Source organism: Pseudopipra pipra, chromosome 4, assembly GCF_036250125.1.
Source record: "Pseudopipra pipra isolate bDixPip1 chromosome 4, bDixPip1.hap1, whole genome shotgun sequence".
NCBI lineage: Eukaryota > Metazoa > Chordata > Aves > Passeriformes > Pipridae > Pseudopipra > Pseudopipra pipra.
In genome coordinates this window covers 59815886-59831562 of record NC_087552.1, presented here as the reverse complement: position 1 = coordinate 59831562, position 15677 = coordinate 59815886, and the positions used below count along the sequence as shown (strand labels likewise).

The window sequence follows — 15677 nt, the reverse complement described above, 5'->3', positions numbered from 1 at the left end:
ATACTACTTTTAGCTTAAAGGTTTTTCTTTAAAAAAAAAAAAATCACATTTTAATCATAGTTAAATCCCCTGAATATATTTAATTTCATACCTTTCTTCCTTGGTTCTCTGTTTCAAACTTGGGCTGTTTTGTGTGCCTGAGCTCTGCGAATTCAATTTTCAGTTTCAACATGTAGCTCAACATTCAACTCTACAATCACCCTCATACTACCCCTTATTACATTTACAGTGTCATATTCATTGGCGATATGATAAAGTTTAGAAGAGATCACTGGAGAAAGTCACTGGAGAAAAAACTACTTCAAAGTTGACAACTCATAAAGTAATGAAGAGCTAATTATCTCTAACCAATTTATAAAAAAAAAATTCTAGCTAACTAGATTTTTAGGAAAAAAAAAGCCCCAACAAACAAAACCCAAAGGCTCTTGTAAAATTCCATAATGAAATCTAACCAAAATAATTTTCATTTCCAATCTTTCAGAATTGGCTTTGACAATACAAGGCTAGCAATAAGTTGAAAACTTACTTAAAAGAACACAGTACTGAAAATGCAGGCTTCTGAAACCAAAAATTAGATACATTTTGGGCCTCCAAAGGGTAAGCAGAACTGAAGTCATTTCAGATTCAAAACAGTTCCTCCAACTCAGCAAATGCATTAATTAAGTACATGACACTTCCCTGAAGACAATGCTTTATGGAAAGATGATACTCAGTAAAAAGAACCATGCAAGAAATTTGATATCCATATCAGATAAAGTCACTGCACTCCAGATTTTTATTCAGTGATTTCACTTGAATTAAAAAAAAAAACAAAAACAAACAGAAAGCAAAAACCAAACCAAATCAAATCACAAAACAACCCTCACAAAAAACCACCTCCAATTGGTAGGAAAGTGAGAGCATTTGCTACAAAACCTTAAAATATAATAAAATCCCACCTAATGAAAGGAATGTATGTATATATACACAGTAATACCAAAGTTCACTTTGGTACATTAGGTACAAGACCAAAAAGTTTGCGAAGGGGCATCCTGCACGTGGACAATGAAACTTGAAAACTTGTTACTTGCAAGGTAGGAGTAGTTTTCTCTAAACTGAGCCAAAACTTTTTACTATTTCTTATCAAATCACTCAAAATAGGTATTAAAACAAGAATTCTGAATAGGAACTGAATGATACCAGGAACAGAAAAACCACTCTCTAAAGTGGTTTTAATAAAAGACATGAAATTACTTCCACTCTTAGCTAAAGCCATGACTACTAAGATGACAGTCTTCATAAACAATACTATGTAACACTGGATAATATAGAAAAATTCTTTGATTTTTTCAGATATGCTACTCATGATCTTCTAATGAAGCTATTTCTGTGCCAATTAAATCATTTTGATCTTCAAAGAAATGGCTCAACCTCTGCCCTTTGTTTCTCAGCACCAGATTATCAGGTAACTAAGTGTGATTATCACATAACTAAGTGTGATCAAAGTTCATCTTCAAAAAAATCAGGACCACAATCATTTGAAACTCCTCCAGACTAGTGATGCTAGAGAAACAGGGAGGGGAAGGGGAAGCAACAGAAACCATATGTGTCAACCTTGAGTTCTTACAATTGGTATTTCTGCACTGATTTCAGCAAATTTCTGGGTTTCAGGAGATCTTTCACTAGCTATTATGAACTTTCTTATTGGATCAGATAACCTACTCTAGTGAGTTCTCAGTATCCAGACATGGCAAGCACTCTACTAGTGTGGTCACCACTTGCAGTTCCTTCCTCTCCTACTCTCCTAGTAGCTGCTATCACTGGCTTAGGGATCTCAGAGATACATCCCTGCCTACTCTAGCTTTGGTTTCTGCCCTGGGTTCTGTTAGCTGTGAACTTGTCTAAGGCTCTTTGTGAACCCACTGACACTGTCCCTCTTCACAACCTCCTGTCACAGCAGTTCCTGGTGTTTACAAACTGTAGGTGTTTAGAAACCCGCTTCCTCCTCTAAGAAGTTTCAGCAAGCCTTCCTTAGTTCTAATATAGTGAGATTTAGTAAATAACAACTCTCCCTTTACCTTGCCCACACACACCATAAAGGTTTTTGTAGCAACAAAACAACAGTCTTGCCTTCCATACCTTTCCTGATGGTGTCTTGCCTTTTGCTGGCTATTTCCTGTGCTGCTGCACACAGAAACTCTTTTCATGGAACTGTCAGTAAGAACATCAAAGCCTTTTATTAATTCTTAACTACACCTTTGACTAACACCTTTTTGCTGACTTGATGTGGTATCTTGTAACATGAAAAACTGCTAGATGAAAACTGTATGGCCAAGTATTGGGTGTCCACAGCACACTCTTGGCAGCATCTGTCAGGACAGGTGAGGGGCTGCCCTGTGCTGGACACAGACAGTCCTGGCTGGCTCCAACAGACCATTGCAGGGCACAGCTGAGCCCAGCAGCCATTTGGGCTGAATCTCTGGGAAATCACATTTAAGAAAGGGGAAAAAGTGCCAGATGGACAGAGAAAACAGGAACCAAAAGAATGAAGAAACAGGAGAGGAAAGCCCAAAGGCAGAGAGAAACCATTAGGTACAGACTGTGGACACTGCACACCCACTACCCTTGCACCAGAGGGGCAGGCTGTGGTGGTCACAAGGGAACCTGGAGCGACACTGAGCCTGGGAGAGAGGAAAGGCAGTGTTGTAATGTATCTTTTTGTTTCTACTACCTGAATTAATAATTAAATATTTATTTTAATAAGCAATAATTTGAGTTATTTTACCCAAACAGAGTCTGTTTTGCCCATGATGGCAAGTGGTAAGCAGTGGCCATGTTCTTAACTCACACGCTCTCCTTTCTGTTCTTCCCATTTTCTCCCCTGTGCCATTGTGTGGGAAGCAAGCAAGTGAGCATCTAACAAGGAATTTGGCTGTTAGACACCCTGGCAGCCAAGGAATATACACCTACTTGCCTCAAAAATGTACCTCTTTACGGTGCCCTTTTTGTGCAGAAGTATTAAACTGTTTCTTGAATGTATTTACAGCTTTTTATCTTTGTGAACTGCTTCTTCATTGGCTTAGTTTGGAGGACAAGCAATGTTGCAAAAGTACACAATTTTGTTTTTTTGTTAGGAGCAGTGCATGAAAAACAAATTTTCTTTCACTGTACAGAATATTCTTTTCAAGGCCTGGACAGTCTTATGAGTTACACAGATTAGGAAAAAAAGAGCAAGATACAGGAGAAAGTTGCTGCTAATTTACAGATGATTGCCTGATTATTTACCACTAAGGTGCACAGGAATTAAAGCCTCCTGCTAAATTACCACGTCCATATGCAGAGGAAAGCAGAGGATAATTGGAGACTCCAATACAAGTCAGGTGCCAAACTGACATACCTGGATACCAGTGCTTAAATACCAGTATTCAGTACTAAATGCTTCAGTACTAGGAGTGCAATGGGTTGATCTTGGCCAGTAGCTAGTCCCCAGCTCAGCTCCTCTCTGTCCCCCTTCTCAGTGGAGGGAGAAATAAGATGAAGGTCATCAAGATAAATATCAGGATATCATTTGCCAATGACCATTACAGGCAAAATGGACTTGAGGAAAATTAATTTATTGCAAATTAAAACTAATTTGGATAATGAGAAAAAGACAAAAATTAAAGTGCTTCCCCACTCCACCTTTTCCCAGGCTCAACTTAACTCCCAGCTCCTCTACCTCCCTAACCCCCAGTTGGCATAGGCAGGATTGGTAATGGGTATAATTCCTCTCTACTGCCTTTTCCTCGTCACACTTTTCCCCTCCTCCATTGTGGGTTCTCCACAGGCCACAGATCCTTCAGGAAATATCCAGCTGCTCCAATGTGAAGTCTTCCACAGGCTGCAGTGTGAATGAATACCTGCTCCATAAGCTGCAGTGGAACACCCGTTTCACTGTGGCCCTCTCGCTGTGCTCCATGGAAATACCCACTCTGATTTCTGGAGCACCTCCCTTCCCCTTTCTCTCATCTTGTTGTTCACTGTGCTGTTTCTCACTCCTCTGCCTGTCCAGCATTTTTGCACTTTCTCCCTGACGTGCTCCACTTGGGTCTTTGTTGCAGAGCTGGCTGTGTCTTGCACAGGGAAGCCCTGACACATTCTTGTAGATGCCACCCTACAGTGCTCCCCAACTACTAAAACTTTGTCATATAAGCCCAACATACAGGGGTATCAGATCCGGAAGTGACAGATGCGAGGTTTTTTTGGAGTGCTTCAGAGATGGCCTGTAGGTACTGGAGGAAAGTAAAAAGCTTTCTTCAATGGAGAACTTTGGTGGCAGAACCTTTTTCCAGTGTTGAGCTAGCACTTAGCTTGGTGCAAAAGCAACTGCTTCGAGTAATCTGGAAAACAGTTTACACCTTCCTCTCAAGTGCAAGAATCACTGCCATAGTAAAGAAACAAGACTGTCTGTTTTACTATTTAGATCATTGATTTCAAAGACAACTACTGTAAATACAAAGCAGCTGCCTAAACAGAAAATGAACCTAAAGCATTTATATTTAAGTCATTATCTGTTTAACAGGATTTGAATTGAAAAGACTTTAACACTGAGGATCCACCAAATCTGAACAAATTTAAACTTCCTACTGTTATTGCCACTTCATTTGGAAATCCTAACAGGAATTACAAATAGCAAATGGTAGAAAGAGTTGCATGACAGTTAAACAATACTACTAAGAAGGGCATCCTGGTATAGCTTTTATAAGTCTCCAGACTGAAGAAGTATACTATGTTAGATACAGAACTATATATTTTTAAAAATATATTATCCAATTAAAAAACCTTCATAATTTCCTACTGTAAACATGTGACACTTCATTATAAACAAGCTTCCTTCAGGCAAATACAGAAGTGAGAGACAGGCAGAATAATAACAAAAAAAAGCTAATTGAAATACCTTTTTCTTTAATCTTTACACATAGAACACAATGCAAATAAAACGAGGAAGCTGACTTTTTTCATCTTGATCTTATTTGCTTGTGCTGCCATCACTACAGTGAAAAGCTAAAACAGCTCAAAATTGGTATATTAATGGGAAACAGGAAGCACAAAACAACTTTCCTGATAGGTATGATGTTCAAGCCACCTTTCTCCAACTACAGTCTTATTTCATCAGCAGCTCTAAATTTCACAGCAAGACCAGTACCTTTAACATCTGCAAAGTGCTCCAGCAAACACGGTAGTTTAAGTTCTGAGAATCTACAGCATCTTATATAGTTTACTGTGTAAGTTGTATTCTATGTGTGCTGAGCAACTATTCTAGCCTAAGCTGTTTCACTGAAGGTGCACATTTCTAAACTTGTTATTTAGTCTGATTGTAAAAAAAAAACTACAAAGATATTAAAAAAAAAAATTAAATAACTTAATTTCTCTATATTTCAGGTTTTTCTTAGATAAAAGATTAATGGATTTTCAAACAGCTGAGGGTGGCAGCACAACCTTCTTCCTGTCCCTGCTCTGTTCACTCTCTGCCTTCCCTTTCATTCCTCAAAGATTTATTTGGGCTCAGCAACAACCAGAACCTGTCATTGGGGACTTTGCTCCCTCATGGACATTTAAAACCGGTTATTTATAAGCAGCTGTTGAAGCAAGCAAAAGGCAATAGAGCTGGTATCAGGAAAGTGTTTTTTGTTGTCCTTGCAAAAGAAACGTGCCTCAACCTGGCCAATTATAAATCTCTAAAATCTGGTAATTCACCAACAGCAGAAAGCACAACAGACATTTTCTCAGGATTTAATCTGCATAAGGTATTTACTAAACCCTGGCATTAACTGGGTTTCTGCCAACCACACAGAATAAAAGCAGGAATTCCACTATTTCTTAATGATTTTGCTGTCAAAGAGAAAGGATGTTTGAAATTTCATCTAGAATAGGTATACTTAGCATGAGAAATCCATGTCAGCACACACATACCAGATCTGCTCTCATTCTGACAATGTATATTAAAAAAAAAAAAAAACAAACCCCAAACCAAATGAAACCCAAAACACTTAGTTCTGCCTTCTTTCAACTTTTTTAGTATGGTAAGTGACAAAAGGTCAACTTTTCCCTTTGGTTGGCAGTATTACAGGATTAACACAGACCCTTATATCTGTAAAAGACAAAAGCTGCTTTTGCCACTGCTTTCAGTTGCACATGACAGTCACAACCATTCCTGAAAACTGCTGCTAATCCAAATCTAGTTCAAAGTCCAAAACAATCTTGTGATTATACTGTTATCAGTTTTGGATAGCAATATTCCTTGAGGCAAAGAAATCATTTCCCTTATGAAAATGATAGTGAGACAGACTTTATTTCTCTAGCTTTACTCTCAATTAAGAAAGCTGCACTGATCTATAATGATTAAAGTATGAAGTATGGAAATTTCCTTCCAAATTAATCTTCTCTTTCCATCATTCTAACCAGCCTGTATTTAAGAATCAAAGTGTCCAAGGGCTGATGCAGACTGAGTGACATCTGCTCTCTGAAATTCTAGTATCCTTCTTGCTTTTCTCAGGCTTCTAACAGAATCACTGTTACCTGTGACAGCCACAGGTGAGCTGACTTGGATTCAGTATTCCAAAGCTGTGAAATTCCAATACCACTTATTTAATCCAGGCACTCAGAAAGGAGAATATTTATCTGCTAACACACACGATGAAAAATGTTTCTAGAAAGAATGGAGAGATTTTTTGTAGTGTGTTTTGTTTTGTTTTGTTTTTTTTTTTTAACACAGTTCTCTTATAACACTTTTCCTGGTGTTTAAGGGAAAAATGTATGAACTTTCTTTCAGCATTAAGTTGATGCCATATCAATTTTCCTTCAACCTTTTTTTAAACACATAGGATAATTTTTTTTCTCCTGTATACTGATTACTACTTTGGAAAGGTAAAACACGTATTAGACATTGACATTTATTTTTTAAGGGAATAAGATGCATTAAGTAACAAATGACAGCAAAACACAGATTAGCAGATATAGAAATTTACCTTGCTGAGTATTCTGCTCTTGAGTTCGATTCACAGTGAGGTCTAGAGGGCTATCCTGTTCTTCCTGAAGGGAGTTTTCCGTTTGGTTCATTTGGACACTTTTACACATCAGACTTGGTTCAAACGATGAACCATTTCTGTTCTCTTGAATTTTGCTACTTTTTGAAATGTACTCAATCGCAAACTGACGGATCATTTTTTTCATTAATTCCTGAGCAACTAGGGGAATGTTAGGATCACAGTTCTGAGGAAGATCTAGGAATAAAAAAAACACAGGCAACAGATATGTTAAGAGTCAAGCTTAATTACTTTTCTTGTAATAAACACTTCCCATAAGCACACAAATGTGCGTAACAAGTACATGTGTCATGAACATAATAATTCAGATGCCCAATAAATTTTTCTTATGAGCATTCCAAGAACATATTTAGCACAGATCAGCAATTTTTACCATATTCCTTTATCATAGCATGCAAGTAAGACTATGCGGGTTGCATTATTTATGGGAGTCAGAATGTGCATTTACTGTTGGCAGTAAGTTGAATTTTCACTTGCAGACTGTTTCCTGTTTTGAAAATAAAGAATTTTGAATAAAACCAGTGAAAGTTAAATGAGCTGTGAATTAATACAGAAAGAAGTTACTTTCAAAGAACAGCCATAACAAAATAATGTGTAGTAAAGTGTAGTTCTATAGAGTAACATAACATAGAACACTTGGACTTTTGAGGAATTGACCTTAAAAAGAAAAAAAAAATAAGAAGAGAGATTTATCTCACCTTCATATTAGATTATAATACCCACTGTAGGTTCAGGATTGAAATGTCAAAACTGATATGATGCTCCTTAAAATATCCCATACAATTTAAGGTAATACAAGCAATTGAATACAAAAATAAAGCTGTAAATTTTTATTGTAAAATCTTACAGGATTTTCAGGATATTTCCTAAGTGCTATCAATGAAAACACTTGTAAGAAAAGCTTTATTTCCTCTTCTACACTGGGTGTACTCTATTTTTTGCTTGTGTATGTAACAGTCCCATGGAAAGTAGTATTTCATTTTAGAAACAAAACCAATAAAACAATTAAAGGATCAAATATGAGATACCTCTGACTTTATTTTAATGTTATCTGTCAGCTAGAAAAAAGTTAAACCTCTTATTAACAAACATAGATGAAACTACATTTGTGAATCAGCGAAAAGAATCCTAACAGAAGCACCAGATAGAACAAAACAAAGATGTGTAACTTAACATAAATAAGCTGTGTTACTACACTGATGACTGCAATACTTCATTTCCCAAGACAAGCAAAACTGCCCATGCTCAGAGATCTGTGTCTTCCTTGAAGTGGCAGTAGTAGTACTCACTTCACTATCCCACTCTTCTTTCTTTCCTTCAACTCTACACACCCCCCACACCAAATATCCTTTTCAATGTTTTAACCCTGTCCATCCTTGAGTTCACAGGTAATGAGTGAAGCAGTTTTCAATCCAGAAGGGACAGGGATTTAAAGATTTAAAAGTGTGAATGTGATACAGGAGAATTAGCTCTTAGGTCTATCTTGATTGCCTGAAAGGAATACCAAAGGACATGATTCTGTAGTTACTGGGATACTAAAGTTAGTCTGAAACAGATAAGACAGATGATAAGTTGAGTTTTGTTTTCATGGAAATGGAGAAAGTGAAAGGCCTGGACTGGGGAGATGTTTGCATGTGAAGTGTACATTTCCTAACAGACAGTTTGGAGGATCGTTTTCACCAACAGAGCATTGCAAGGAATTACAAACACACACCTATGAGATCTGCTGTGTGAAGCACATGAGAGGGCAGCTGACTGTTCAGATGCTTCCTCTCAAGACCTTTTGGTTGGCCTCTCAGTAGTGCTTTATGAAGTACAAGTGAAGGTCCAAGATTTCCAAAGACTGAGTACATGCTAGACATCTTGGGTTCAAGGGAACTTATCCAAGGCATAACAAAACAAGTCTGCTTATGGTTAAAGCTCTATCTTCTGACAACCTTTCAACCAGATCTCTACCACAGTATCTAAAATTGACAGGTGTTTCTTTAAGAGAGGTATGAGGTAAAATTCGAGATGGAGAAAAGAGAAAGATCTCTCCCTGCCATGTAACATCCAGGCATTAGTATTCTTTCTTTATATTGTTATTTCCTGATCCTAAATAATGAATCCAGAAAACGTTCAACTGGAATTTTATCATCCTAGAGACACAAGTAAAGAAAAAAATTCAATAGATATTGAAGCAGTAAGGCAATAGGTGTAAAAGTGCTAATGTATATATATAAAATATAACAAAAAAACAAGGAAAGTTAAGAGATAAAACTGAATAACTGAATTATCTAGGAACAAAAGTGTTTGCATGATGGGAATGGTAGTTCTAGACAATGAAAACTGCTGATCAATAGCTTAGCTTAAAAAAACCCCACCAAAACAAACAAAAACAAAAGTCTGACAGTCTGTAATCAAGAAACTCATACAAAATTAATTATACAAAACATTATCATATTATATAGAATAATATAATCACACTATTATACTGAATAGTCTACCAGATATCTCGTCTGGAATGACCCTTGCTTATATCAGAAATTAGTTTTTTGCATGCACCCAAGAAAAACTACTTTGATGGCTTCTGGATAACAGGGGACCATCACTGCAAATGGGAGAGAAGAGTTATTTTAAAGGCACAGATCATACCAGGATGTAACAAGCAAAAGACCATAGAGTGCAAGGGACACCTGCCATTAGCTGGAAAACACAAAAGCCTGGAACAAATTTCTCCTTATTAATCACCAACCCCTACATCAGTTAATATAAAACTGCATAACAAAATTCATTCAGAACTGTCAAGCTTCTACTGCCTTCCTATTCCAGTTTAGACTACTCACACTGGTAATAGCCAAGCATATATTGCTTTTAGACACTTGAAGGAGAAGTCAACTTTTCCATTAGTAGAAAAGTCATCTTTTGACCTAATTGGAATAAGAAAGGATTTTTTTTTTTTTGTTCTTATAACAAGTTTTTTAGTGTTAGGTTTTATTTTTTTTTAACTTCCAAATATTTCCTATGGAAAAATAAATGCAGCAGAATTCCTCATATATTCAACTGCTATAGCTATTGGTAGTTTACAGATTCTAAGTTAATTTACTCTAAAAAGGTAATACAGAAGTTGGGATGTGTGTATATCTCTGAGCATATGATCTGAAAGACATGCTCCAGGGATGCATCTGAAGTGGTCTTGCTGCTAATGCAAATTCAATCTACAGGGTGAGACTCAGGTAGTCTAAGATTAACTGCCATAAATGCAAATGGTGTTGCTATCACATTGACTGTTCCTATAACGTAAATCGTTAAATGGAAGTACCTAGGGAGATCTCTAGTAAAACCATGTTGGAAGTACCTAGGGAGATCTCTAGTAAAACTGCCTGTTCAAAGCAGGGTCAACTATGAGGTCAAATCAGGTTTCTCTGGATTTTACGTAGTTAGGTCAGGAGTACTTCCATGGATGGAAACTGCACAACCTCTCTTGGTAGCATGTTCCACTGCTTGCCTGGCCTCATTTTTCCTTACACAAAAAAGAACTTCTAATTTCAACTTGTCTGTAATCTGTCACTATCCTGCTATGCACCATTGTAAAGGCTTTCACCCTGTCTTAGAATCATTCAATACTCTGTGTTGGAAGGGACCCATCAGGATCCTTGAGTCCAACTCCCAGCCCTGCACAGGACACCCCAAGAATCACATGAGCCCGAGAGTTTGTCTAAATGCTTTTTGAACTCTTGGTGCTGTGACCACTTCACTGTTCCAGTGCCTAATCACCCTCTGGGTGAAGAATCATTTTCTGATATCCAAACTAAACCTCCCCTGACACAACTTCAGGCCGTTCCCTTAGGTCCTGTAACTGGTCACCACAGAGAAAAAATCAGTGTCTGCCCCTCCTCTTCCCCTCACAAGGAAGTTGTAACTGCAGTGAGGTCTCCCCTCAGTCTCCTCCAGCCTGAACAGACCTAGAGAACTCAGGTGCTCCTCATACGGCTTCCCCTCAAGGCCCTTCACCATCTTTGTTGCCCTCCTTTGGAAGCTCTCTAGAGACTTAATGTCTATTTTATATTGTGGCACCCAAAACTGCACACAATATTCAAGGTGAGGTCACACCAGTGCAGAGCAGAGTGGGACAATCCCTTCCCTTGACCGGCTGGTGATGCTCCCCAGGACATGGTTGCCCCTCCTGGCTGCAGGGCACTGCTGACTCATATTCAACTTGCTGTTGACCAGGACTCCCAGGTCCCTTTCCGTGGCATTGCTTTCCAGCCTCTCATTCCTCAGTCTGCATATATATTCAGAGTTGCTGGAAATCTGCTCTTGATCCATTACTATTAATGCTGGTTTGCTTCCTGATGGAGAATGAAGCTGTGGATGCTTAACTTTATTACGAGGAAGAAGCAATTTAGAGCAGTTTGAAGTCAGAAATAATTTCCCGCAGCTCTCCAAATGTTACAGAACACAAACGAGTGCTGTAAGATCTCAAAGGAAAGAAGAAAGTTATACAGTTTCATAACTATATTCTTTTTATACACTGTACATTCCTGAAAAAAAAAGACTAAGGTAAAGGCAACTTTTATATATTTTATCAATGTAACACTCAAGTTATCAAAAGATACACACTTGAAGTAGGTTACATAAAGTCTAATTACTTGCCTTCAATGGCTGTAAGTCTGTAATGAAAACAGACCTGGAGCATCTCTCTTACAAGGACATGGAGTTGGGCCTGTTCAGCCTCAGAGGGGACCTCATCACTATCTATATGTGTCTGGTAGGGAGTGTGTCAAGAGGATGGAGCCAGGCTCTTCTCAGTGATGCCAAGCAGAAGGACAAGAGGCAATGGGTAGAAAGTGATACACAGGAAGTTCCACCTGAATATGAGGAAGAACTTCCTTACTGTGCAGGTGACCATGCACTGGAACAGATTGCCCAGAGAGGTTCTGGAGTCTCCCTCACTGGAGATATTCAAGTACCATCTGGATGCAACCTGGGCATTGTGCTCTAGGATGGCCCTGTTTGAGCAGGGAAGTTGGACCAGATGACCCACTGTAGTCCTTTTTAACCATACCCATTCTGTGATTCACAATGGCAAAGTTCCGCTACACATGAGAAATTTGTAATAAGTCATATAAAATTTTTAAATGCAATGAAACATATTCTGGGGAAAGAGAGGCATTAGATCTCTGGCCTTCGTATCACTACTAAATATTTCTTAATTATTATCAGCAGATGGCACCAGATATACTTTGTATGACCTAAAGAGTCTTTATTCTAAGATGTTTCATTAGGAGTCATGATTATAGGTCCTTAAAAAGTTTTAAATCTACATGCCTACATCTGTTTAAACTCCTATTTTTCATAGCTGATTTAAAACACAAGGTATCTGTATTTAGTCCATGGATCTTTTACTCTAAAGATTTGGAGTAAAAAGTAGCTCCGATGTTCCTCCATTTTCTCTTAGATTACTGTAACCTGATGTTATTAGGATAAAAGATGGCTAAATGACACATTTGTACACTATAATATTTTCTGCTTGTGATTTTCAAGATTACAGTCAGAATGCAAGAGAAGAGTAATAAACATCATGTAATTATGACTAATTGCAATGATTTATTTTAATTCAAAGCTCGTGTTTAGGATTAATACTTACTCAGTTTATGTGCTGCAACAGCTTGTAACTATCTGAATTCATAATCTTAACTACTCCGTACATTATGTGTGATTATTAGCATGCAATGTACAATATAATGACTGATGTGACTGACAGTTCAGAGTTACACGTGTATTTGGCAGGACAACGAACAAGGAGTTAAAAGCTCCCAAAATAGTGTTCCACAATAGTATTCTATTTATTGAAAATGTGTAATTTTTCATTAAAAAGTCAAACTAATGACTTAATTTTTCTCCTGATACAACACCAAAAGGCAGTGAAAGGCAGCAGGGAATCACAATCCTCTTTGTACCTTACCAGGCTGTTGTGTGAGTAGCAGGACTAAGAACACCTGGTTGTTTATCAGCGTGTTCCCTGCATTCACTCCGCCTTTCCTCTTTTCAGAAAAAAGTCATGTTTTCTAGAACAACCCCGCCTCAACAGCCACTAAACTGTCCCAGCAATATTCTTAGCTGTACTCATAAAATTGTTCATGTCACTGTCAGATCACTGACAAGTTAAAACCAGAGTACAACAATTTATTCTGAGCCATGTATCACAATTAGTTAACTTGACTGATCAACAAACAGAAGGAATAAAGGCCAAGTCCACTCTAGTTTTCTGCTCTTGTAAACATTCCACATTTTTCCTTCCTCTGCTCAGGTTGCAATTCTCATTACTCTATATACAGTCATATCTCTTAAGAATATTCTTAAATATAGTTGAAAATGACCAATAAATTCAGAGTCAGTGAAGACAGTAACATTGGCAGGCAGGTGGTCAACACAAAAACTATACTTTACTTCCTTATGAAAGCAGCTGAAACCCTGCTATGCATTCTTTCCTGATGAACTTTAAGAGGAATAGCAAGGCTGTCATATAAGCTTACTGCACAAGCTATGTCAGAGCTCTCAGAGATTACAGAACACCTTGCAGATTTTGAAAGGACAAATTAGATTTCTTAAAATTATTAATAAAAAGGAACTGCAGGCATTGGATGAAGCAGTGTGTACATCTCAAAACCCCAACTCAGAAAGTAACACTTCTTTTTCCAAATCTGAGATTATGTGTGCAAAATTACATTCTCATAGGTTTGTCAAATTATATATACATTGTCCAAGAAGCATAACCAGTTTATGACATCTATGCAACTAAGACAGAACTATGCAAAGAACAGGAGAACTCAAAGTTAAATTCAGGGATATGGTATGATGTATGAAAGTCATATATATTAATGGAAATATTTTGCAACATGAAATAGATAGCTAGAAACTATTAATAAAGAACTTTTATAAAGCTTACAGGGAAATTATTTTGATCTGGGAAATGTGGCAATGAAGATACTTGACAGAGCAGCCCAGAGAATCTGGGAAGATTCAAGTAATCCCAAACATTCTCCCTGTAATTTTGTGCCATAATTCCTTAACTTCTACAAGAGCTTCTCATATTTCAGTCTTCTCTTGGTGGATCATGTCCTGAAGGTAGAACCTGATTCACTACCATGAATGCATGCAAATAACCCTTTCTTTTTAATTTGTTTTTGTTTAAAGAGGTCACATTAATACTGCATGGAAAAATGAGCTTCTAAGAACACACAATGTGGAATACTAGAAACCCAGAAAATTAATAGTCTATGAACAAAATGTCTGATTAAGTACTTAAACAACCAAGGTTCTGCTATAAAACAATGATCACGTCACATTCTACAATATTCATTATAAAAAAAAGGCTAATACGTATTCCTTAACAAAAGAAAACAGTTGTATTTTAACATCATGTAAGTGGAAAAGTATCACAGTCTACTGTGCTTACATGACCAAAAGGGTAAAAAGAGATGTTATACTTGGGAAGAAAGCATCTGGGTTTCAGATACATTTTTTAATGGGAACAATCAATGTTTGACGACAAGAATCATTCTGGCTTTGCTGAGGTGTCTGCTGAGCATAGGACTTTTCTACAGACAACTAACTACCAAACTGGACTTTCACTAACACACAGTGAAGTTAGGTTGCTAATAGGAAGACACTGTCACTTACAGCATCTCCGGAGTTTACACATCTTGGCAGTAATTCTACCATCCCTTGTCCCAGATTCTACAGACAAATTGTCATCTAAGAATGTCTGAAGCCTACATGCTGCAGACAATCATATAACGTGGCTGCATGTTCTGAGATCTTCTGAACTAGTTTCCTGATATAAAAAAAAACAAACCCTAAACCAAGACCACAACCAAATGCCCCAAAACTAGTCTGCAAATGAAAAAATCCAGTCATATACTAATTTGTTCTAAAATAAAAGGTTAATGAGACCAACAAATCCAACTCTTAAATTTGCTCACTAGTCTTAGAAGTTGTTCACAGAGGCCTAAATGAAACTGTGGTAGTTATAATAGTAAGAGAGTATATCATCTTGAGGAGTTTGCAATCCAAACAAGTGTCACTCCATTTTAAAGACAGCCAAACAAGAATTCTGAATTTTTTTGACAATGAAAGGACATCTGGTTTAGTACCAGGTATAAGATCTGTTCCTTAGCTAAGCAGTTACTGGCAATTTTTTGATTCCTTTTTTCCTAAGTTGATAGCTGAACTCAAAAACCTGCATAAATTCAGAAAGCAGACTGAGATTTTCTCTAGTAAAAATCTTCATCTTCCTTCCTAAAATCCAAACCAGTTACTTGAATACCTCATAAATTGGTTTCACATGCCCTTTACAATATTTTTTGCTTTTCGCTTCCTGTAACTTAAACAACTTAAAAGACTTTGCTAAGACTTGAACTGAAGCAATATTCTTGGAAAATTCCTAACCAAGAATACAGAAGTCCTCCAGAGAATCAAAAAAATAACTGGAAAAGACTGGTTTTGTTTTTTAATAGACAAAACCTTTTTCATGTAGCATGATTGACCTGGCAGATCAAAACACCTAAGGAAGATGCTAAAAGCCAAACGTTCTTTGTGAAAAACTTCACTAAGGCAAGGTCATGCCAA

The 15677-nt window shown here is 37.3% G+C and overlaps 1 protein-coding gene and 1 long non-coding RNA gene across 10 annotated transcripts in view; both read right to left on the bottom strand.

Moving 5' to 3' along the window:
* The window catches only part of LCORL (ligand dependent nuclear receptor corepressor like), an 83263-nt gene that overhangs the window by 31787 nt on the left and 35799 nt on the right, over positions 1 to 15677 (bottom strand). For all 9 annotated transcript variants that reach the window (XM_064653133.1, XM_064653134.1, XM_064653135.1 and 6 more), the window contains exon 5: positions 6987 to 7241. In XM_064653133.1, coding sequence (XP_064509203.1) covers positions 6987 to 7241 — 255 coding nt within the window. The remainder of the gene's footprint in view (positions 1 to 6986; positions 7242 to 15677) is intronic.
* LOC135413440 (uncharacterized) lies at positions 34 to 5914 on the bottom strand. Its single transcript, XR_010430234.1, has 2 exons — positions 2119 to 5914; positions 34 to 144 (listed from the first exon to the last, which is right to left on the bottom strand). It is a non-coding gene; the product is annotated as an uncharacterized LOC135413440 (long non-coding RNA).